The sequence below is a fragment of the Eleutherodactylus coqui genome, chromosome 8 (assembly GCF_035609145.1).
Source record: "Eleutherodactylus coqui strain aEleCoq1 chromosome 8, aEleCoq1.hap1, whole genome shotgun sequence".
Taxonomy (NCBI): domain Eukaryota; kingdom Metazoa; phylum Chordata; class Amphibia; order Anura; family Eleutherodactylidae; genus Eleutherodactylus; species Eleutherodactylus coqui.
The window spans coordinates 58,278,186-58,303,168 of record NC_089844.1 but is presented as its reverse complement, the minus strand read 5'-3'; the positions used below and the strand labels follow the sequence as shown (position 1 = coordinate 58,303,168).

General features: G+C 41.2%; 1 protein-coding gene across 1 annotated transcript in view; it reads right to left on the bottom strand.

Moving 5' to 3' along the window:
- LOC136576410 (potassium voltage-gated channel subfamily H member 8-like) overlaps positions 1-24,983 on the bottom strand; it is a 463,162-nt gene that overhangs the window by 44,461 nt on the left and 393,718 nt on the right. The window contains exons 8-11 of the mRNA XM_066575676.1: positions 23,707-23,976; positions 17,536-17,735; positions 13,180-13,429; positions 8,709-8,923 (exon numbers count right to left, since the gene is read on the bottom strand). Coding sequence (XP_066431773.1) covers positions 8,709-8,923; positions 13,180-13,429; positions 17,536-17,735; positions 23,707-23,976 — 935 coding nt within the window. The remainder of the gene's footprint in view (positions 1-8,708; positions 8,924-13,179; positions 13,430-17,535; positions 17,736-23,706; positions 23,977-24,983) is intronic.

The window sequence follows — 24,983 nt, the reverse complement described above, 5'->3', positions numbered from 1 at the left end:
TCCAATTTTTTCATAAACAATGTCTGTCCGTGATTTCCGTGAACCATATGTGTAGCCTGTGAACATGCACAGGGGCCCAGCAGTCAAGACGGTCCATTACTGCTACTGTCACTATTGCTACACTCAATATTGGTTCCTACTGTTGATTAAGCCCCTTATAAAGGGTTATATGCCTTCTTACTGTTGGAAAGGTACAGTAGTAAAGCAGTTTCGAGAGAGCCATGAATGAGGTGGGCAATGGCCAGCACCCCACTGCCATCAAATCACCAAGTGAGAATCAACTGGTTCTCCAACTGTTCTTGCACAGGGGCCCTTAGTCTTGCATCTATGCCTCTATCACATGACTAGCATAACCTTTTATCCATTGGAGGTCAACAATGAAGCTTCCCAATGAATGACAAGAAGAGGTTTTGAAATCAATGGGGAATTGATGCAGAAAGTATGTTGAAAAAAATGGTAAAACTTTTTTTTTCATAGAATTACATTTATATTTCTGAAAGCCTCCTTAGTAAGTGGACTTGGAGATGGGAGATAAATACATCTTTCAGGAGAGGATAGATACATCTTTCAATTGACATAGAGTTGTATAGACTGAAGGATGTCAGCTAGGCTTCGTATGGAATATTGGGTGATGCATAGTCAATCATTCTGCACCATATATTACAATAATCATCGTCAATCTCTGTGGTCTGTCAACAGGATGCAAAAAGTGAGTGTCTTGTCAACTTTGCACCCTTGATTGCAGGTTATTTATTACATCAGTTGATTTGTCACTAAATAGGGACTAATCGTATCTGTGCAATTACCTTCCTAACATAGCTCCCCGCTGCCTCTGCTCAAACAGTTCTCTGAGCAGAGTCATTCTGTATCGAGCAATTACATCCCCGCCAGCCCTTTGTGCTTCATTCTGGCAGTGGATCCATATCTTCGTTTAAGGAGCTAACTCCGAGAATACAGCTGCTTGATTGTGAAAGGGAAGTAGCTGGTGTGGCCGCAACCGCTGATTGCGCTCTCCCAGCAGACCTCTGATCGTGCTCTGTGGGGGATAGGGAAACTTGCAATGCCAAATAACTGCCTCATGATTACTTCCTTGCAAGTCAATATATCACAGGCAATTCATTCTCATACTTTTAAATGAGCCAGTTCTTTTAAGCAACCATCAGACCTATCCAATTAGCCAGTAAGTGTCCATCAACAGTAGCACATAATGAATGCAGAAAAAAATCATCAATAAACCGGAATTAACATTTATAAACATCTTAAAAAGATGATGTCACTGCTAAAAGTAAATTACGGAAGACTTAATAACAGTAACATATGGGGTGCAATAGCAGTACCCACAGATTACCAACAGTCACTCCCAAATAGAAGATTGCAACATAGTACTCTCAATGACTTTCCGAGAGCACCATAGTATCTTATTAACTAGTAATGGAGTTAATAATAAGGCTACATGCACATAGGATCTGTATCACATGGATCCCAAATACAATGCCCGTAGAATTCTATGTGCACATACACTTTCCTACCAAAAGTATTTGGACATCCTTATCAGTAGAATGTCTTATTAGCATGTTATGGGTACTAAACCATAAGATGAAGACCCTTGGAACTGCACACTGTTGAATATACAGGTTATGCCACTGCACCCAAGTCATCCATCATGAAGCACAATCCATCAGCCTGTCTACAATGGTGCAAGGAGCAGTGTCATTGGACAGTTGAGCAATGGAAGAATGTTCTATGGAGTGACAAATCACTTTGCTCCATCTTTAAATCAGATGGACATACCTGGGTGTGGAGGATGGCTGGGGAATGACTCCTGCTTGAGTGTGTTATGCCAACAGTTAAGTACGGTGAAGGTTCCATTATGGTCTGGGGATGTTTTACGTGGTATGGGCTTGTTCTGTTGGTTGTAATGGCAAGAACCATGAACATGGAGGTGTACCTTGACATTCTAGACAGTAATATGCTGCTGACAATGTAACAATACTATGGAAATGGTCAGTAATACTTCCAACAAGACGACATGCCTTGTTACAAATCCAACGTTGTTTTACGTTGGTTTGAGGACATGGATGTTCCACAATTGGACTGACCTGCACAGAGACTCGACCTGAACCCTACTGAGCAGCTTTAAGATGAATTGGAACATTGGATTAGGATATACAAACAGCGTCCATCTTCTTTGAGAGAACTCAACAGATGTCTGCAGAACAAATGGAGGGAACTACCAGCTGAAGGGTATCAGACGTTAGTAGAAAGCATGCTACTGAGAGTATCTGATGTCGTTATGACCAAAGGAGGTCCCACTAAATATTAACACATGTGAATAAATACTACTTTTGATTCTTGTTCAGGTGTCCTATTACATTTGGTAGGATAGTGTACTGCACTTTTGGAAAAAAGTCAATGCATGTCATATTACAGAAGGAGGGGCAGCATGGTAGCTCTGTAGTGCTGGGGTCCTGAGCTCAAATCCGTCTAAGAGCAACATCTGCATGCTGTTTGTGTGTTCTCTCTGCGTGTGTCTTCTCCAGGTAGCCTGGTTTCCTCCAAAAACATACTACAGCTGGGTTCACGCCACATCTATAAACAAATCTATGGTTTCCAACTCGGGTTCCATGTGCGTGAACTACGCTATTCTGTCCTCCAAAAAAGATATAAACAAATGTTTATGTCAAAGTTTGCATCTTTGGTCTCCTTTTGCCTCTTTACAGTCAATGGTTCCATCATGTCTTCCATACTAATACCATCAGCCAGTATTCAACAGAATGACAGGAACCATGGACGTGGTTCAAATGCAGGGTAAACCCAGCCTAAAAGGTTCATTTGGAATTTATATTGTCTGTCCCAAAGGGACCAAATTAAGTGATGACAGTCTTTGTACAGCGCTGCAGAATATGTATAGGCTATATAATGAGTTGATTAACCCCTTAGTAACAAAGCTTTTCAAATTTTCCAAGTTGTATTTTTTAATGCCATCATTTTGAGGTACATCTAAAGCATTGTATAACTTGTATTAATTTTTTTTAGGGGGATTGGGAAAAAAACTGAATTTCCATCATTGTTGTTTGGATTTCAGTTTTACGATGTTCAGCAGGCAGAGTAAATAATGTGAGGCCATTATTCTCTGGATCAACACAGTTGCGGCGATTCCAAGTTTATACAGTTTTTTTTTAGACTTTGCTATTTTTATACACTAAAAACACTTTTTGTGTCGCCACATCCCGAAAGCCATAGCATTTTTAGTTTTCAATCAATTGATCTCTATGAAGACTTGCTTTTTGTGAGATAAGCTCTAGTCTTCAATGATCCAATTTTTGGGAACATATAACATTTTGATCACTTTTTATTCCATTTCTTCTAGAGACAAGATTTGGCTTTTTTTTTTTTTAATGGCATTCACCGTACGGTACAAATAATATGTTAAATTATTTCTGTTGGTCAGTAGGACTACTTGGATACCAAGTTTATAAAGTTTTTTTGCAACTTTTTCACACTATAAAAAAAAGGTATGTTTTGCTATTGTTGCATTCAGGCTCGTAACATTTTTTTATGCTCATCAACGGTGCTGTGCGAGGGTTTTCTTTTGTGGGACAAGATGTACTTTTTATTGGTATCATTTGATGATCCATAGGACTTTTTTTTATCACTTTCCATATCATTTTTTTGAGAGGGGAGATATGCAAATGTAGCTATTTTGCCATATTTTTTTTTATTTTTTTCATGCCATGCACTGTGTGGGTATAACAATGTGCTAACTTTTTTTTACATGCGTCATTACAAACGCGGTTATACTAAATTTGTGGTATTTTTTGTGTTTTCTCATATACGAAGGGGGGAAAAGGTGGGGCTTTGACGTTTTCATTTTTTATATTTTTAACTATATCTCTTTTACACTTTCTTAGCTGTTTATTTTTGTCTCTCTAAGGGACTTGAATATCATTACATTTGATTGTTTTTATAATACACTGCTATACTTTAGTATAGCAATGTATTATATTGTCTATAAAGCTTAGCCAGAGGCTAAGACTCATAGGCCACCATAGATGGCATACCTGGAGGCGATCTTTAAAGCCTCCGAGTGTCATAACAGCCCAATGGATGTCCCCTCTCTCTGTCAGGCTTTTACATGCCGCAGTTGCATTGACAGCAGCATGTAAAGGGTTATACAGGTGGATCAGAGGTCTTGCTGTTAGAGCAGGTACCAGGCTGCAATGAGACAGGTGAGTACCTGCTTTCCCTGGTACAGTACACCTGTGCCAGGCTTCTGAAGCAGTGCGGTCAAAGGGCATTAAATAAAGCTAATTAATGACCATCATAGAAAGGCATATAGATGATCGTTAAGGGGTTAAATAAAGAAATTCTACCCTAAAAACACTGCTTCCGAGGGTGACTATACAGTAGTATACAAAGTATGGAACAATACAGACATAGGGAGTGCCCACTGCTATAACCACTTTTAAAGGCAGCTTCTCAAAATGTACTTTGACACAGGTTGACAGTTGTAGTTGTTGAAAAGAGTGATTATGGATGACTGCCTTCCCTGTAAATATGGGACCTCACAGGACAAGTGAGTGAGAATCGCTCACTTGTCGAAGTTGCTTGGTGTTCAGCTCACCTAAAACCCAAGCAACTGTTGGTCCATATAAACAGGCAGTCCATCTATGAATGGCTGCCTGTTTATCCTGAATAGAGGTGGGCGGCCAGACGAGATCCCCGATGCGCTCCACCTCCCTTCTCCGATCGACTATCGCTCCTGTGTGTTTGTGGGCTGCTTAACTTCCCGAGAAAAGAAGGATCGAGGATCTTGAATTTCAACGCCCAATCCTTTTCTTTCCCGGAGGTAAGCTAAAACCATAGCTGTCTGGCTGCGGTTTACCTCTCTAAACACATGACTGTTCAGCCCACAGTTGTTCAATGTGTATAGGCAGCTTTAGTGGCCTCTGAAAAGTTTTGCTTTCCCTCTCATATGTATGCAGGGAGCTCTATGCAGTCAGTTAATTAGGGAGTGGAAGAGGAAATCCAGCACAGCAAGTTTTATTTTTAGCCTCTTCTCCCAGCGGGATTACACCAACAGAGGCTGCTGCTCCGAGCAGCTATGAATAGAATCGAGAGCTATTTTTAGGATCACAAGACATTTCTCTAAGACTCAGAAGCCCCATCCTCTGAGGGATCATTAATTGAGGTTTATGCTCCGTGTTCCGTGCTAGCTATATGCTGCACAGAGCATCATCTGGAATAAGCAGCAGAACACTAAGAGGCTGCAGAGCAATGCGATGTGGAAACTCCCATTAGGCATCCCTATGAATGTAAATTAATGCAAAATAAGTTTTGCAATTCTTCTTGCGTTAAAGGTTACAGACTATGGAAGTTGTATCATTCTGTATGGAAATGTTGTATATCTGTGATGCACTGATAAATGTTGTTTTTAGTGCTGCTACATTACCATGTCTTCATGGTAAAAAAAAAAATGATATGCAGTGACCTTAAAGGGGATCTCACGTACATGTATTAATATGCGTGTGAACAGTGCAAAGAACTGGCAATCCAATCATTTTTTTGCAAAGACTGTAGAGAGGAACAGGGAAAGAGAGAGAGAGAGAGGATTTAAAAAAGATCTAGAAAAGCTTTAGGAGTGGGTGTCGACTAACAGAATGGTCTTTAACAAGGAGAAATGCAAAGTCCTACATCTGGGCAAGAAAAATGAAAAAAGCACATACAGAATGGGAGGAATTGGGCTAAGCAGCAGCACATGTGAAAAAGACTTGGGTATACTAATAGATCATAGACTGAACATGAGTCAACAATGTCATGCAGCAGCCAAAAACAAACAAACATGGGATGGGATGTATTAAGAGAAGCATGGAGTCTAGATCACCTGAGGTAATCATCCCCCTCTACTCTTCCTTAGTCAGACCTCATCTGGAATACTGTGTCCAGTTCTGAGCACTCTGATTTAAAAAAGACGTAAACAAACTGGAGCAAGTTCAAAGAAGAGTCACCAAGATGGTGAGCGGTCTGCAAATCATGTCCTATGAGGAAAGGTTAAAGGATCTGGGAATGTTTAGCTTGCAAAAAAGAAGGCTGAGAGGAAACTTAATAGCTGTCTACAAATATCAGAAGGGTTGTCACAGTACAGAGGGATCAGTCCTATTCTCATTTGTATAAGGAAAGACTAGACGCAATGGGATTAAACTGAAAGGGAGGAGACAGATTAGATACTAAAGAAAACTTCCTGACAGTGAGGGTGATCAATGAGTGGAACAGGTTACCACGGGAGGTGGCGAGTTCTCCTTCAATGGAAGTCTTCAAACAGAGGCTGTACAGACATCTGTCTGGGATGATTTAGTGATCCTGCATTGAGCCGGGGGTTGGACCCGATGACCCTGCAGGTCCCTTCCAACTCTACCATTCTATGATTCTTAACGTAGCAAGAAAGGCAATTTAGGCATCTATATAGGAAGAGGTTCTTTACAGTTAGAATGGTCAAACAGGTGCACTGTTCAGACACAATCCTCTGCTTCCGTGGCTGCCAGGCGAGGGCATTGTCCTACTCTCCCTGTTCACTGAACTTACATTTATTCTCTTCCAGCACTCCTAGGGTTAAATTCAGCTTTAGACCTCATGATCACGACCTGCCCGTGGACATGAGGCCTAAAGTTGATCATACAGAGTAAAGGTGCATTTACACACAAAGATGATCGCTTAAAAGATGGCTTTTCAGTGATCATTTTTGCTTAAACTACTACATGGTACTAATGCCTATTAGTACCAATTAGTAGCATGTGAACCGCCGGGAGCTGTATTCAGAGAACAGATCACCCACTGTTCTCTGAATACATTCCCTTTGTTCTGCCACAGGGGCTAACAGCTAAGACAATGTTATCAGTGCTCTCCGGGCTGAACACAGAGCGGGTTCTTCTTATCTGCTGTTCTGCCAAACGATGGATTTCATGCCGAACTGAAATTCATCATTCCGCAAAAAAGTGATAGATGGGCACAGTTTCACGCAGCGATTATAGCTGAAATATGGTTTTTGAGTGAACTTTGAGCAATAATCGATGTGTCTAAATGGGCCTTAAGATGTATCGCTGACACCTTTATTGCTTGAGACACCTTCCAATTCCCAAAGCCCCTTCTGTACAGTCACCAGATGGCAGGTCAGAGCCGTACCTTTACTATGGGAAACAATGAGGATTAGTTAATTGCTTAAAGATTATAAAACCTGTTTTCACATCCCCTTGTGTGATATTTAGAGCCTCAGGGGCCGGACGCTGTATGCATCCCAGATTAACTGCCCAATATTCATTCTCATCTCTGTATTCCTCTGACAAAATGAGTCGTGTATGGCAAGAGATTATTCATTCTTTAACCCCTTAACAGCCAGGCCTCTGTGGGTCCTAAGGACTCTTTTTTTTTTTGGCTTTTCTCCTTGTTGCTTAACTTTTGCCTATTTGCACGGGCAATTTTTTAAATCTGAGTTTGTAACTGAGCAAACTTGGACATAAGGGCTTCTTCAGGTGTTCATATTTGTACCTCGTATTGCGCATGTAGAAGAAGCACGCACAATACGCAGAGAACAGAACCCGTTGATGTCAATGGGTGCGTTCTCAGCAACGATTTCATGTGTGCTAGAAAATAGGACCTGCTCTAGCTTTCTGCATAGATCCGCATAGACGTCTATGGGAGGTGCGCATAGCCATGAAAAAGAGAACACACTGGGACCTCATTAGGCTAAATAGTCTTAAATCAGAGCAGGAAGAGTATCGGGTGTCTTTTGAACATGGCCTTCTTGTGCAAAAACATACAGTATTATGCGCAGCAGACATGTGTGCAAATCAACCTACTTCACTGCGCTGAGGCGAGCATATTTGTTCACGTACTCAGAACCATTAAAATCAATGGGGTAATGCCAAACATTCCAAAACTAAGAATCCAAAGGCTACAAAATCTCGCTACACAATCATCGCTGCAATGTGAAGCCCATGGTTTCCAATGGGTTCTTTCTAGAGATGAGTGAGCATACTCGCTAAGGACAATTGCTCGAGCGAGCATTGTCCTTAGCGAGTACTAGCCCGCTCGGAAGAAAAGGTTCGGGTGCCGGCGCAGGTGAGCGGTGAGTTGCGGGAGTGAGCAGGGGTGAGCGGGGGGAGAGAGGGAGAGAGAGATCTCCCTCCGTTCCCCCCTGCCGCTCCCCGCCCCCCGCCGGCACCCGAACCTTTTCTTCCGAGAGGGCAGGTATTTGCTAAGGACAATGCTCGATCGAGTATTTGCCCTTAGCGAGTCTGCTCGCTCATCTCTAGTTCTTTCACATGAGTGATGTTTTGTGGACCAAGCGGATGCAGCCTTATTATCACATTATTACATAACTCTAAGCAACTATCATTTTCTTTCTGAGGAAGAAGCAACTCCATTGATTTCTCTTGTCCCACTTCTATAACTTCAAATTTGACCCAAGATCTGAATCGCAAAGGTTTGGTATACAATTTGTATTCAGTTGCCTTAATAAGTCACAAATAACCCTTGTGCAAAACTGATATGGAAAGCTGGCTGTCCTGAATTCTGGACTTTCGAGTCCATTTCACTATACTCCATTACTCTGCAGTATACATCTTCCCAAAAGAAATCCAAGAACTGATGTAATTACTTATGTGATAAAAATTTATAATAATGCCATCACCATAAACAACAGGAAAACTTACTTCTGCTTCACTGCCCTCCCGAAGATTATAAGTAAGGTCATGCTGGATCTCAGAGATAAATTTATGAGAGTATTCTGGATAGAGCTCCAAGACCTCCCGAAGTCCTTTCAGACTGATGTACTGCAGGTCACAGTACGTTAAGGCTTTCACGTTGGCGTTGGTCTTTATCGTCCGGTTTTTGTTAAGATTGTCTGAACCAATCAGATCTCCTTTCCCTGAAAAGAGCAGAGATTTAGAATCATTTTTTGTAATATTCACCAATAGTAAAATGGCATAATACAATTTTTTTTATTGTGATGGTGATAAATTTGCAATATATTTTTACAATGCCCGCATGGGATCCCACAAATTTGTTACAACTTGTACTAGGAAGAACCCTGTGTAACATGTTTAGGGTGCATTCAGATGACCGTATATCAGCCAGGTTTTCACGCCCAGCCGATATACGACGTCTCTCTCTGCAGGGGGAGGAGGCTGGAATAGCCGGGAGCAGTGCTCTGAGCTCCCGCTCCCTCTCTGCCTCCTCTCCACCCCCCTGCACTATTTTTTAATAAGGAGAAGCGGGACGGGGCTGAGCTAATTCCCAGAACTTAGCCCCACCCTGTCCCCTCTCATTGCAAATAGTGCAGAGGGGCAGAGAGGGGGTGAAGAGGAGGCAGAGAGGGGGCGGGAGCTCAGAGCACTGCTCCCGGCTCTTCCAGCCTCCTCCCCCTGCAGAGAGAGACGCCGTATATCGGCCGGCGTGAATACCCGGCCGATATACGGTCGTCTGAATGCGCCTTTAGACTGCTAAAACTGAAGGTGATACAGTAGTATTTGGTAAGGAAGTTGACCCAAAACATTGATTTATATGTCATGTATTACGAGCTTTATATAACATATTCATGTAATAAAGACATTGTGTCTTGGCAGAACTTTTTATGAACAGTTTGTGTTATTCATTATAATGCATCAGTGTTTTTTATTTAGTTTTTAGGTACTTTGCAGAAAATGTTATGTTAAAAAGTATATTCTAGACTAAATAAATTAATTAATAAAATAAAAGTATCTTTCCTAAATTTCTGTCATTGTACCATTTTTTTTCTTCTCATTAGTAACCATGTCATTAAGGAGGACCTGCCATGTTGTAGTCAATGCAATCCTCTTCCCAATCACAACTTATGGCAGTAAAAGTTGGGCCGGAGGAAGATTCATGCCTTAAACCTTTGGTGCTGGAGGAAACTCCTATGAATTCTTTGGACTGCCAAGATCAAGAATATAACAAGTCCTGGATCGCATCAAACCAAAGTTTTCATTGGAAGGCAAAATTACAAAACAGAGGCTCTCATATGTGGCAAAATAATGCAAGCTAATTCATTAGAAAAACCGATAATGTGTGGAGTGGTCAGCGGCAAAAGAAGACCTGGCCACCAAAGAATGCGCTGGCTTGATACTATCAAAGTCAACACCAACATACAAATTATTGAACTGGTGGAGAAGGCTGATCCATAAAGTGTCCGCGAGTCTGTCACGACTAATCGGTTAAAGATAAAAGCCATATTATGTAGTCAGTTTGATGTCACCTATTGACAGTGAGGACTGTCCACCCACTTAATAGACTCACACAACCTCAGAAGCTGGTCTACGAAGAATGAAAAAAGAAGCGTCCATGATGAGTCCCTGGTCCACGTCAGCAGAGCAATGCAGCCATCTCCACTAACTTTATATGGCAGGTCCTCTTTGATGGTGACTTTCACAGCTCTTACTGTCATATCCATGACATAATTATTCCCATCAGACATAGAGGCAAAGGAAAAAGACCAGAGACAGCGCAACCTTCTTCTCATAAACGAGTTCAAAGATTGGGAATATTAACCAGACTTCTCTTTATTAAAGTTCAAAACCAGCAAAAAAATTACTTCTCCAGTGGGAAACACAGCTGCAGCAGATCTTCCTGTTTGGTGTGTTCCCAAGAGCAAAGAAAGAGGCGATACAGGAGGATGCGCTTGTGTTTTTTTTTTTACTGGTTTTGATATTTAATAAAGAGAAGTCAGGCTATTACTCCTGGTCTTTGAACTTGTTTGTGCGCAGATGTTTGCATGGTCACTGTGTTTTTTTGTCTGACTCATTTCACACTCGCTGCTTTTAGCTATGGCATCTATACCAGTTGGCAGCACCTTCCATGGCATATTGCCCTAAAAACACCTTTGGGCACTAAAGCACCATATTCCTTGTGGGACATTTTTCTAAGCCTACAGGGGAGCTCTTTTTTGCATTTTGTACATAATTATTCCCATTGCTCTTGGTATACTTGGTCATTCTTCTCTCCTTGTGTCCCAAGCACTTCACAGCCTCCTGACTCGTCACTCATGTTATATTAGTCAATCATAATCCAACATGAGCAAAATGTCCATTATTAGACCTTCAGGCCCTACTTTCCAAATGCTGTGTTTCATTCCTCCCTTCCCTGTCAAACCTTGTAACAAAATAGAAATATGCAGATCCAGTTTATATTTGTATTATAGCTTGCACAAGGTTTCCTGGAGAACACGGAGGTTAGAAAAAGACACCAAAAGCTAGCCCCCCCACCCCAACCCGTCCCCCTCATCCTCATGTTGAGAAAAGCAGCTGTAGCTTCCAACATGAACAGTGTGGAAATGGGAATTAAATGCACTGCTTTATATCTTAGTTGAACTGAGTATGTAGCGGAACTCAGAATGCTGTATTCAATGTGCCAATAAGCATTTTTTTCTTAAATTACTCTTAGGGCTTCTTCAGATGGGCATATGCACAACCATGCTTGCTGCTATGGAACATAGTTGCGCATTAAGGCTGGGTTCACACAGGGCGGATTTGCCGCGGTTTTGCCGCAGCAGATCCGCCCGCGGCCGCTAATCTCGGGATTAGCCAGCCATGTGGACTAGATTTCTCAGAAACCTCATCCACGCAGGACGGCCAATCCGCTGCGGTAAGTCTGGCTGAAACCGCAGCTGCGGCGGCCGCAGCCGCGGTTTCAGAAGATGCAGCATGTCTATTTACTTTTTTTTTTTGTTTATTTTCGTCGCGGCCGCGCTCTCCTCTATGGGAGCGCCGGCCGCAACGGAAAAGCAAGAGGCCGGGCCGCTTCAAAGCCGCTGCGGCCCAAACTGCGGCGGTTCTCCTGGCGGAAATCTCGCGTTTTTTGCTGCGGCCAAACCGTGAGATTTCCGACGGGAATCCGCCCTGTGTGAACCCAGCCTAACAGTTTTTTTTCTCTCAGACCATTCAAACTGCGCTGCTGCGCACAAGTTTGAAAAAAAAGGGAAAAGATAGGTCCAGCCCTATCTTTTCTTGCCCGTCCTATTATTGGGCGAGAATCCTGATAGTAAAAACAAACCCATTAAAATAAATGATTGTGTTTCATCCCATTATGCGGCCGTGATTATCATGACTGCATAACGGGACTAAATCACACCCATCTGTTTAACCCCTATTACAACAGAAGGGTTACAAATATATAAAGCAGGATGGCTGTGGAAATTTCAGATTCTGTATATTGTAACCATGAGTAAGCTATAGTATAGACTGTCACTTGCTACTGCAGTTTTCTAATGGAATGCAGTCTGTTATAGAAAAAGACCGATAGAGCGATATATCTCAGTGCTGGTGTCCTATATTGAAATAACAATAGTGGACTTTGAATAGAAAGACATGGATACGCTACACATTGGTATGACGCAAACAAATGGGGGTCCCAGAACATAGATTTCAATTTTGTGTTGTATCCTCTGTAAGAAGGAGTAAAACCTAATTGTAAAGTTGAAGAGTAGCTTTTGAGAAGTGGTAATCCATTTTCCGTGTCTTTTTAAGTCCTGTGGGACCGCTGCTATGACTCAAGTAATAAAAAAAGCATTCTCAAAGTGGCCAACTTCTGCTATGATACATGCATGAAGCCATTGGTGGACCTGTCTTCATTCTAGGGACTCTCAACGTGGATCGGTACCTGAGTATCCTGCAGATGATGGTGCATGACTTCATGGATGATCTTCCTCTTTCCTAGCAGATGGAGGCCATTTTGAGTAGGCTTTCCTCACTTTAATCATAGCAGCGGGCACACGAGACTTAGACAGACGCGGAAAGTGGATTCCATCATGTAGCACATCCATACCTTTCTATTCAAGCACACTATTGTTATTGCAATATAGGACACCAGTATTGAGATATAGCGCCGGTTCAGTCTTTTTGACTATACCCTATATAACAACTTCTAGTTGGCTGGCAGAATGTCTGCTTTACTTTCAGGTCAGTTTCATTAATAATACAGTACGTTATAAAACTGATGTTAATGGATTTGCCTAATACTTTCTGTAAAATACACTCATCCCCAATTCAATGTTTATGCATAATACTTTGTGATTCATCCCTATGAGTTTTAGCATTCTTTCCTGTCCAGTGTATGGCCAATAGTTGGTTTTAGCAAGAAAGAATTCCTCAATGTCCTATGAAAACCCACCTAAGATGGCAAGAACAGTATTGTCTTTCAGCACCTCCATCGATCCAGAACAAACAAAATATATGGCTTGTAAAGCATCCCCTTGCCTGATTAGATATTCTCCTGGGGCGCAAAAAGAGGTTTTAATGCTGAGAGACAGAGAACGCAGGCAGCCCCGACTGGCAGACTCGAATATTGGCAGCTGGAGGATCTCCTTGTTAAGATGCATGGCTATATCAGCTCTTAGTTCATCAGGAAAATCCCTAAGAAGCTAAATGGGAGAACAGAGAGGGGTGTTAGAGATGGGAAGCAGGTGTACAATGCATACAACGCCAATGATAGAATCAATACACTCATAAAACAAAGACAATTACACCAAACGCAAATATATATTCAGTATAATACAGTGCCAAGGAGAAAAAACAATGAATATTACCCAAACCGCGATATGTTCCTTTATATCTGATGCCGAAAAGCTGTAAAGCCCATAAACAACATGTCAGAGAATCAGTTTAAGTCTAAATTCAAGAAATAATGAGATGTGACAGGTCGATAAGTCTCTTTGGGACAATTATATCTAATACAAGAGTGACTGCCAGTGCACACTGCTCTGCATGACTATGTTTTGAGAGAATGACAATGGTTGTTTCTATTGTACTGGGATCTCCACTGATACATTCGGCCTCCGGCAATTGAAGAAGCTATTGTGTCATCTTGAATGCACGCGGTGGAATTACATGGCCTCAGTGTAAAAGGCTTTTCTTCTTATCTGACAATAGGAGTCTTCTGTTAACAAGAATAGGATTCATCCTGGGTAAAAAAATGAAGTCTCCAATGATCCGATCTGACCTCATCTAGTCCAGAAGATACCAGAAATGACCTGGCCAGTGGGACGTATTTCAAAATGTGCTTGAAGCGCACAGTTGGAATTTTGAAGCTATGAGAAAGTCTTTATGAAGATCAAACAAGTCTCTGATAGACAACTATTTCTATTCTGTTACAACATGAATTTATTACAATAGTATGCAAAAAATAAAACAGGCTGCCAGCCAAGGTCATATGAAAGAGCAGGACCAATATCTAGAGCTTGACCCACCATCTTTGTTTTCAACAGTAGACCAAAATATTGCAGTTCAGATGTTTCTGGTGGCGTTTTTAAATTAATTGTTTTATGGTACCGTGATTACTGTATCAATGTGCTTCGATAAGTCTTATCTACGGTGAGGAACAAACTTGCTTGAAGGACCATAAAGAAGACATCTCCAGCACCAATGGAAGATAAAAGTCCAAAATGTGTCATAATCTAGGATTAAAATGTCACAGCCCAATAAAAAGTAAATCATCTATGTATTTCAGACTAACGTGAGTCTTTACTCATGGCATACTGAAGGCCATCACATGGCACACAGTTATACAAGAGTGAAGTTACTGCAAAAACCTGGAATAGACAAATTCAAATGGTCACATGACCACCCAAATCAATAAGCAGAATTTACATTCTGTGATAACATTTTGAAAATCATAACAGTAGCACAGAAATACTTGAAAGAAACTTGTCAGATAAATAATTAAAAGAAATCAATAAAAATACATAAGGTCAGATCTGACGGTAAATTTCTTGAGTCCAGGATCTAGAAAGTTTCTGTTGTTAAAGGGATTGTACCAGGATTACAAGTTATAACTTACTGACTGGTGGGGGTCTCATCACTGAAACCCCTACCGATCTTGAGAACATGCAGGGTTGTTGTTCCATTAATTTTCAATGGGGCTAATGGAAATATCTAAATGCTTGACTGTATCATTGAAAGTGAATATAGCATTAGTGCCACCAGTGCTCTCTTCAGTTTCCTTCTCACTGAGCTAAGCGTACTAACCCAGCGGTGAGGAGGACTGTAGACACCCATTCTCGAGATAGGATTGGTGATTACATGTAATCTTTGTACAACCCGCTTAAGAACTTTTTTTGCCTGTCCCTCCACCTAAAGGGGTTGTCCAAGGTTAGAAAAACATGACTGCTTTCTTCCAAACACAGTACCATACTTGTCCATAGGGTTGTTTGTGGTATTGCAGCTCAGCTCCGTTTTAGTGAATGGGAGCTGAGCTGCAATACCAGACAGAAGCCGGTCTGTGCACTGAACCACTCGCTGTGAATTTGCATGCCGCACAAGAAAAGTTAATACAATCTTTTTTAAGTTAGGACTTGATGAAAAAAATAGCAAAATACAGTTTGTAAAGTATGATACTTCATTGTTTTACCAGTATAGCCAGTTTTATGCACATAAAAGGGATGACCGGTTCCCTTTAAGAGAAATCCCTTCCTCCAATTAGCATTTAAAGGAGCTTCTAATGTGTTCTGTAGGGTAACTGGGCAGTGTGCAGTATATAGATTCATCATGCAACTTGTGTTTGATCTCTTTAACATATAGACTCTTGATCAGAATACAACTTGCCCCCCTTTATCGGACAGGTGAACCATTATATTTTGGTTATTATGGAGTTCCTGTAAAGCCATCCTCTGATTACAGGGTAAATTATCTTCCCCTCACTGCAAGTTATACAATTCCTCTTCTAGTTTATGTTGGGAAGAGTCTATAATTGGAGCACGAGATTGAATGAATAGGTTAAACTAACAGGTTGGGAACCCTGGCATGTTTACTAGTGGAGGTGACAACTAATTGGTTATCAGGTGAAACTGTCGGTAAGTAGTGAAAGGGACATGATCATTGTCTGATCAGCGAATGATGAATCCAAGACGCTGACATCCCAAAGGATCCTCAGGGGGTCCAACAGAACTTGAATCGAAATTTCCATTAGGATTGAAAAAATGATGTATGAATTTGATCACAGCCCTCAAAGTTTGGTAACAATCGAAATGAGTGTTGGGGACATAATTTAACCTCTTAGCCAATAAGGATATTAGTTCAGAGGACAGAATAGTACCTGGCAGGTTCCTGACACTAAGAACATCGTTGACAGACAAGTCTAATGTAGTTGACATGTTGGATAATAGCGTCCGTTGCTCGTGTTTGTGGCCAACTTGATACTTGCATTCCTTGCTGATTTGATGGTTTTTTGGTGCATTTTTTATGTGTTTCCTGATTTAGGCCAAACACATGAGCTGGTAATATACAACTATTTTATTCAGTTAATATTGTACTAAATTAATGTTTTATGCAGGAAAAAGGCTGCCAGCCAAGGTAATATGAGGGAGCAGGATCAATACCTACCATCTTTATTTTCATCCGCAGTCCACAATATTGTAGCTTAAATGTTTTTGGTGGTGCTTTTATAATGTATCATTTGTTTCATGGTATCATGACTACTTTATCATTTTGCTTAGAGAACTCTGATCTATGGTGAGGAATAGTGATGAGCGAGCATACTCGCTATGGGCAATTACTCGATCGAGCATTGTCCTTAGCGAGTACCTGCCCGCTCGGAAGAAAAGGTTCGGCTGCCAGCGCGGGTGAGTGGTGAGTTGCGGGAGTGTGCAGTGGGAGTGGGGGGGGTGGTGCGGGGAGAGAGATCTCCCCTCCGTTCCCCCCCCCCCGCTCTCCCCCGCCGCTCCCCCCGCCCTCTGCCGGCACCTGAATCTTTTCTTCCAAGCGGGCAGGTACTCGCTAAGGACAATGCTCACTTGAGTAATTGCCCTTAGCGAGTATGCTCACTCATCTCTAGTGAGGAACTACCTTAGGGTGGTTCCACATCTGCGCTGGAGAATCTGCTATCCTGCTCCAATCAAGGAGCAGAAAAGAAGAATCCCCTCCCGCTGGTGAACAGCACCGCACAGACCCCATTGACTTTAATGGGGTCTAGCCGCTTTCTGTCTAGCTGCTCGGCTCATGGATAGAAGAAAAAGCGCTGAATGCAGCGCTGTCTGTTCCGGTATTCTCAGCTGCATCTGAGATAGAATGTCCGATCAGAGGTTCCGACGCCGATGTGAAACCACCCATGGCTGTCTACGCAAGTGGTCATGTATAATTTTTGCTTAGGTTTTATGTTATTATTTTATTTTACTACTGTATTAGTGCTAGCACAGCACATTGAAGTGAATGGGAGTTAGGGAAACAGCATTACACAGCCTATTACATAATGTCCGTGTTATGGAAACAGTATAGTGCTTTGAGCTATGCCATTTCTGTAACTCCCAATCACTTCAATGGGAGTTATGGAAACAGCATAAGGCTGCTGCTTTAGTTGTTTCCGTAACACCTGACAAGTGGTTGGAAAATGCATGGTTTCCCATCTCAGCTATCAAACACTGTGATGGGACATAAAGAAGAAGCTGACAGCCACTAACATTTCATTGGCAAATACTAACTGTGGCATTACTCATGTTGTGCTAATAAATAGTTCCCCCCCATTCATTTCACATACCTCATTGGCATCAATGCCATTGTTGACTGACCATGTAGTCTGGAAACATTCCAGCATCCTTTGCTTGAGTGGCTTGGGCATACGATGAACTCGTATAAAGTCCTTCAGGTCCTTAGTACGGGTATGGTAGAGGGAACGACGAGAGTACATCCTCTGAATGATGGCAGTCACATTACCAAATACAACTGCATGCATGAGGGCTGAACAAAAGACCAAGGTATAAATGAATTAATGTAGAGCTAAATGAATAAATGAAGAGTCAACAATACTAAGCAGCCCAACCTACTGGAGACTCACTGACAATTAAAAGAAAATTGGGGTTATCATTTTACATGTTATTTTGGTCTTTTCATGCCTTGCTTTTAAAATGTGATTGTTCCCTCCAAGAGAAACCAAGTAATCTTATAGATATGATACCTTTTAATGGCTAACAAAAATACATGATGTTAATGCAAGCTTTCAAACCTCTCAGAGTTCTTCCTCAGGCATAATGAAATAGATCCGAAGAGGCATGCAGCTATATATGCTTTTTAAATTAACTTTTATTATTCCATTAATATACATATAATTTATATTATGTGACTATATTTTTATTAACTGCTGGACTCAACAGTCTTGTGAATACAAGATAAGGATTTTTGGAATATTACATAATAATTGCCTCAATAATTTCCTATTTCTGTTTAATTACTCAGAAGAGCACTGAAACTACGGAGAAGCAGAACCACCAAGTACATAAAATAGACCAGAAAAAATAATGTTATCTGTCTATATCTACAGTATCTAGATATAAATACTGTCTATCTATTGATCTATGTAACCATTCATCTATCTATCTTACATCTATCTATCAATTTCCACAGTATCTAGTATCTATCTAATATCCATTAATCTATCAATCTCATATCTATCTACCTATCTATCTATATCAGTATCTGGCTATATCTACAGTATCTAGATATAGATACTGTATCTATTGAACTATGTATCCATTTATCTATCTCACATCCATCTATATCTACTAGTATCTATCTATCTATCATCAATTATTCTATCTATCTCACATCTATCTATATCTACGGTATCTAGTATCTATTTAATATCCATTAACCCCTTGAGTGGTGGGTTTCCTACCACCCTGTCGTGCTCACCAGGGCAGGTTTTTTAAAATGGTCTAATCATTGAATTTCAACTAATTTTGCAGTTGCGTCTCAAGAGCCATAACTTTTTCATTTTTCCATTGACATGGCCATATGAGGGCTTGTTTTTTGCGGGACAAGTTGTGATTTTTTAAACAGGAGGGAGGAAAAAAAGAAATGGGGAAAAAAGAAAAAAAGGAGCCATGTCATTTAGGGGTTAAATAATGTATTAACTTCCTTCTCTGGGTCATTACGACGCATGGATACCACATGTGTGATTGTATTTTTGATTTTTTTACAAAGTAAAGGGAGAGAAGTGTTTTTATAATTTTTTTATCATTTTTAAACTTTTTTTTTTTTAAAATTTTTTTTTTGTCCCTTTAGGGGACTTCCACAGGGACCCATCAGGACCCCTGATCACATTCCGGGGGTCCGATGGTGACAGCCCTTTACATGCTGCAGTCACATAGACTGCAGCATGTAGAGGGTTAACACAGCAGAGATCGGAGGTTTTCTCTGATCTCTGCTGTAAGAGCTAGTACCTAGCTGTCCTCTGACCACGAGTACCAGCTCTCCCTGCCACAGAGACTATCGGCTTGCTTCTGACAAGCCAATGGTCTCTATGGCAACCTGTAAACAAAGCAGGAGGTTGCCGACATATCGGCAATATCTTCTGCTGGTTTTTCAAAGCCCTTGCTTTGTTCTCTGTGGGTCTGTGCAGGCAGAGCACACTGTCACAGCTTGTGGCATTGTGCTCTGCAGCTCCCATAGTGATACATAGCCCGGAAATCTTCCGGGCTATGTCGCTATGAGCAGTGGAGCTCATCCCGGAAAATTTCCGGGCGTGCCACTCAAGGGGTTAATCTGTCAATTTCATATCTATCAATCAATCTATCCATCCATCCAACCATCCCTCCCTACAATATATATCTCTACAGTATCTAGATATAGATACTGTATATATTGAACTATGTATCCATTTATCTATCTATCTCACATCTATCTATACATCTATATCTACAGTATCTAGTATCTATCTATCTCATAACAATTAATCTATCTCACATCAATTTATCTAACTCGCATCTATCTATATCTACAGTATCTAGTATCTATCTAATATCCATTAATCTATCAATCTCATATCTATCAATCTCATATCTATCCATCTCATATCTATCCATCTCATATCTATCTCACATCTATCTATATCTACAGTAACTAGTATCTAGCTAATATCCATTAATCTATCAATCTCATATCTATCTATCAATCTCATATCTATCTATCTAATATCTATCATCTTTATCTCTCCATCTCATATCCATTGTATATCTATCTATTTATCTATCTATCTAATATCTATCTAATATCTATCATCTTTATCTCTCTATCTCATATCCATTGTATATCTATTTCTCATATCTATCTATCTCATATCTATCTCATATCTATCTATCTATCTATCTATCTATCTATCTATCTATCTATCTATCTATCTATCTATCTATCTATCTCATATCTATCTATCTCATATCTATCTATCTATCTATCTATCTCATATCTAATATCTATCTATCACATATCTATCCATCCTCATATCTATCAATCTCATATCTCTCTATCAATCTCATATCTCTCTATCTATCAGCATATCCTTATTCCATTGTATAAGAGGTTGCCTTTCTAGTGCTGCTTTTACTTGTAATTACCATGGAGTACTTCGCTGGAGACACCTGCAAGGGCTAAACAGAGAATATTGCACTGATCTCCATTTTACATACTAATGAAGCAATTATGTATGTTCTATCAAAACATCTAAGAATTCCTACCGAGTAAAATAACAGCAGAAACCAGAGATGTTTCTTTTGTGATGCCTACAAACACTTTAGGAGAATACAATGTAAACACCTCCATTGTTTCAAAACATTATGGACCTCTGAATTTCCAATAGCGGGAGCTCAGATTGCTGCAAGCTCTGACGGAACAATGTCTACCTTTTCTCATATACAATAGGATTTAAAGCTCTCTAAATTGCAGATTGGAAACCATAGTCAGGTTCTGAACTGTTATTCACTGTGGAAGGTTACAATGAAAAGATATTCCATGAAGTGCTTGCCGATATTGTGACAAGTGAAAGAACATTAATGTTCTTGATGAATTGTTCTGAAATAGGAACACAAAAATCACAGTAGCCCGTTGATATTTCTTAGCATTTTATGATATAAGAACTTTTATGGCTAAGAGTCAAAGTTACATTATTTTGAAGTTTAGACCCAAGTTGAAGAAATATCACAAAAGTAAAGAGAAAGGAAACTAGGTCAGATAGATGAATAATATTGTCAGATTAAAGGGGTTTTCCAAAGTAATTGGTGGCAGTTGAGGAGGAGGGGGGGGGGGTGCAGTGTAAGGAAAAACATGGACACAATACTCACCTCCCACTGCCATGCGCTCATGGACCTCCGATCTTCTGCTTAAGAGTGCTGCAGCGGTGGCGTGGGTCAACAATCCATGTCACTGCTGCCGCCAATAAAAGGTCTGATAGGGACAGCATCGGTGAGTCTGCTGGGGCCACTTGACAGGTTGATGGGGTGTCACCTGGCCTTCTGGCCCAGTGATGTCACCTGTGAGATGCTGAGGTGCCGTTGTGCCAAAAAGTTGCTGCAATGAGTATATTTATCTTATATAGTTTGGGGCTCATGGGACCCAAAGCTATATACAATAAATAACAAAGAAGAGCCCTTTCAGTCCAATAAATTTTTGACCATGGTTGATTTACTGTATGTACAGGAGGCTGCACACAACCGGGTCGGATTCTGCATAAGGGAGCCCGCAGTGGCATGTGACCCTGTGCCCAGCTGGCATCTGTGTGTACCTGCTTTTCTTCTTTTTTATCGGTACTGCAGATGGTCCGCACAACGAGCCATCGGAAATGTGCAGTACAGTTTGTTTTTTTAAATCCCGGCTTTTCCCGCGTCGTCGCTAGGGGATGACGCGGAATCTGTGACCTTTCTGCAATGTTATTGCAGAAGGGCCACAGGTTGGACGGCTTCCATTGATTTTAATGGAAGCCGCATGTGCATATTTCGCACAGGAGTAGAGCTTGCTGCGATTTTTCCTCCGCAAGCGGAAAATCGCAATTGATTTCCGCTCATGTAGAGGACAAAGTGTTTTTATATAGCAGACTATGGGTGGTATTTGCTGCGGAATCCTAAGGTGGATGCCCGCTCCGGATTCTGCAATGCAAATCCGCCCATGTGTACCCAGCCTGAGTCCCACTTTAACCCATTAACGACACAAGATTTACAGTTACTATGCTTTTGGGGTTTATATGGAGAAGGAATGGGAGCCAGTCACACCCAATATGATGTGGGCATCAGCTGTTTCTTATAGGTAACAGCTGTCAGTAGTGTTGCTCATCTTGATTGTCTTGGGAACAAACTCAACCTGATTTTTGCAAAATCAAATCAGTTTAGTCCAAACCAATTTTTGGAGAAAATTACAGGAAAATCAAATTTCCAATAATGGCTGCTGCAGAGGTTAGCGTGCAGCCAATCAGGAGTGCTTTGCTGATGTCACCAAATATGTCCCTATTTTGCATATAGGCAGCAGTTTCATTGGACGATATCACATGACCTAGCCATATATAGCATAGGTATAGTGTAACCTGTGGTTATAGGACAGTTGAGCGCAGAACAGAGAAGCTGCATCATGTATATAGGCCTATGTAACATGTGATATGCTGAAAATAGGGACAGATATTCTAAAGAGGATAATGATTGGTGGAGCCCCCAAGAACCAGACGTTTATCACATATCTTTTGGGTAGGTGATAAATGTCCTCTGTGGATCAACCCCTTTAATGCTACTTTCTTTTATAATATTCTGTCTGACAATTGTTTGATGTTCCACCTACCTAGATAATGCTGCTGCGATGCTTTTAGAGAGTATGTAGATTAAAAATCAGTGGATTCACACACATATCTACAATAGTTATGTCAAACAATTGGAAGATTTCTAACAATTATAGGTGTTTTGGGTTTCTGGTTATTGCAGTGCTCTGCATAGACAGGAGCACAACTCTGCAGGTGTTTGTCGATTAGGCTGGCTGTGAGGCACATTGTCCAGCCCGCCTATCACAATTTTTCTGTGCACCTATAGTCTGGCACCTCCTCTGAGAGGGCGCCGGTTATTCTCCTCATTTTATTGTGGTTTGATCATGCATGCTGTCTGTTTGTGTTTTGTCCTATGTTTGTGCCTTGTTTGAACACTGACAGGTAGAATGTCTGATGCCTAAACTTTGTCTGAACTGTGTCTAGTCTGAATACCATCAGATGGGATGTCTGATGCTTTAGTCTTTCCAGTACCTGAGTCTAGTCTGAACTCTGTTTGATGTTATATGTAAGTCTTGACTTGAGTTGGTGACAAAAGAGTGGTGGAGCTACCCCATGGTTCGATATACAACATTCATTGGTGGATAGTGGTACAAATGTACATGGGAGGTGCTGCTGGCCAGACGTATACCTGTGCAAGACAGGTCAAGGAGTACACGGTGGAAGTGAAAGAAACAGCAAAATGGCTCAAGGCACCACGACTCCAAAAAATGGTGATCATGGTGCAATATGGAAATTTTTTAAAATTCATTTAATAAGGAGCATAAAATGTGTTTCAAGTAGAGATGAGCGAACATACTTGCTAAGGACAATTACTCGATCGAGCAATGCCCTTAGCGAGTATCTCCCCGCACGGAAGAAAAGGTTCAGCTGCCGGCGCAGGTGAGAGGTGAGTTGCGGCAGTGAGCAGTGGGGAGCAAGGGGGGGGGGAGAGGGAGAGAGAGATCTTCCCTCCGTTCATCCCCGCTCTCCGCCACCGCCGGCAGCTGAATATTGTCTTCCCAGCTGGCAGGTAGTCGCTAAAGGCAATACTCGATCGAGTAATTGCCCTTAGCGAGTATGCTCGCTAATCTCTAGTTTCAAGGTTTCAGGTTTCTATATTCTGATTTCCAATACACTGTGAGTAGGATCTCATCTTACCTCCAATCAGCATGGTGCAAATAGAAAAGATCTTTTCAGCATCTGTGTTGGCAGACACATTCCCAAATCCTACACTAGTAAGGCTGCTGAGTGCAAAATATAAAGACGTGATATAAGAACTCCGGAGAGAAGGTCCACCAATTATATCCGGAAAAGATTGGTTTTGCACATGACTGCCATTGGAGTGTGCACTACCATTAGAGGATGGTTCAAATTTTATTACTTCCTGAAATGGCAGTCCAATACGTCTGGAAAACTCATGTAACCAACCTGGGGAAAGAAAATAAAGAACAGGATATATTCAGTCACGTATACAGATTGTAATGTATTAATTATAAGTGAATTCAAGTCATTGCAGAGTTTCAGTAGAGTGTATGGACTCTTGTACAGTGCCAACCAGAGAGTGCTTCCATATACATTGAACGATGACTGCATTATAAACAGCTGGCGTGTGGCATCTTGTGATCAGTAATGTGGTTCTATGTGATGGCTGTGTCATGATCTGCTCTCAGATAATCAGATGACCTCTCCTTTGCTCAGTAGATGGCAATATTTGGCAGTCAAAGTGAAAAGTGGAGAATTGAGTGACTTTGAATGCGGGCAGATTGTTGGTGCTCAGAGGTGTGGTACTAGTATTTCTGGAACAGTTGCACATATTGGCTGTTCCCTAACCGCAGTATTAAGAGTGTACCAAGATTGGTTGAACTATGGACAGACATCCGACATAAGATCACACAGCAACAGGCCAGGCCACATGTGGTTGATCCTAGTAGTAAGTGTCGGGTAACACATCTGATATCTCAACAATGACCTGCCACAGTGGACCAACTGACCCAGCAGTACAACAGTATGGAGGTTAGACAAATTTGCATAATGACCATGCAATATGCCTTCCATTGACTAGAGTTCAATAGCCAAAGATCAACAAGGACGCCCTTAATGACCCTGGGTCATCATCAACAGCTCCTTGCATTGGACCCAGGGAAGATGTCAATTGACCTTGGACACATATCAGAAGGTCATCAAGAGTGATGAGTCCCATTTTCTATTGAAGCATATTGATGGTCACGTCCGCATCTGATGTAAACAGCATGAAGCCATATCCTATTGTTGGGATTCGACAGCCCAGTAGTGGTGGTCGTATAGTCTAGGGTGCAATTTCCTGGTGTGGCTTAGGACTGTTGGTTATCATATCACAATTCTTGAATACTGAACACTACAAGGATCCGTTAGCTGACCATCTGCACCCATATCTTCAGGAAGTCTTCCCTGACCAC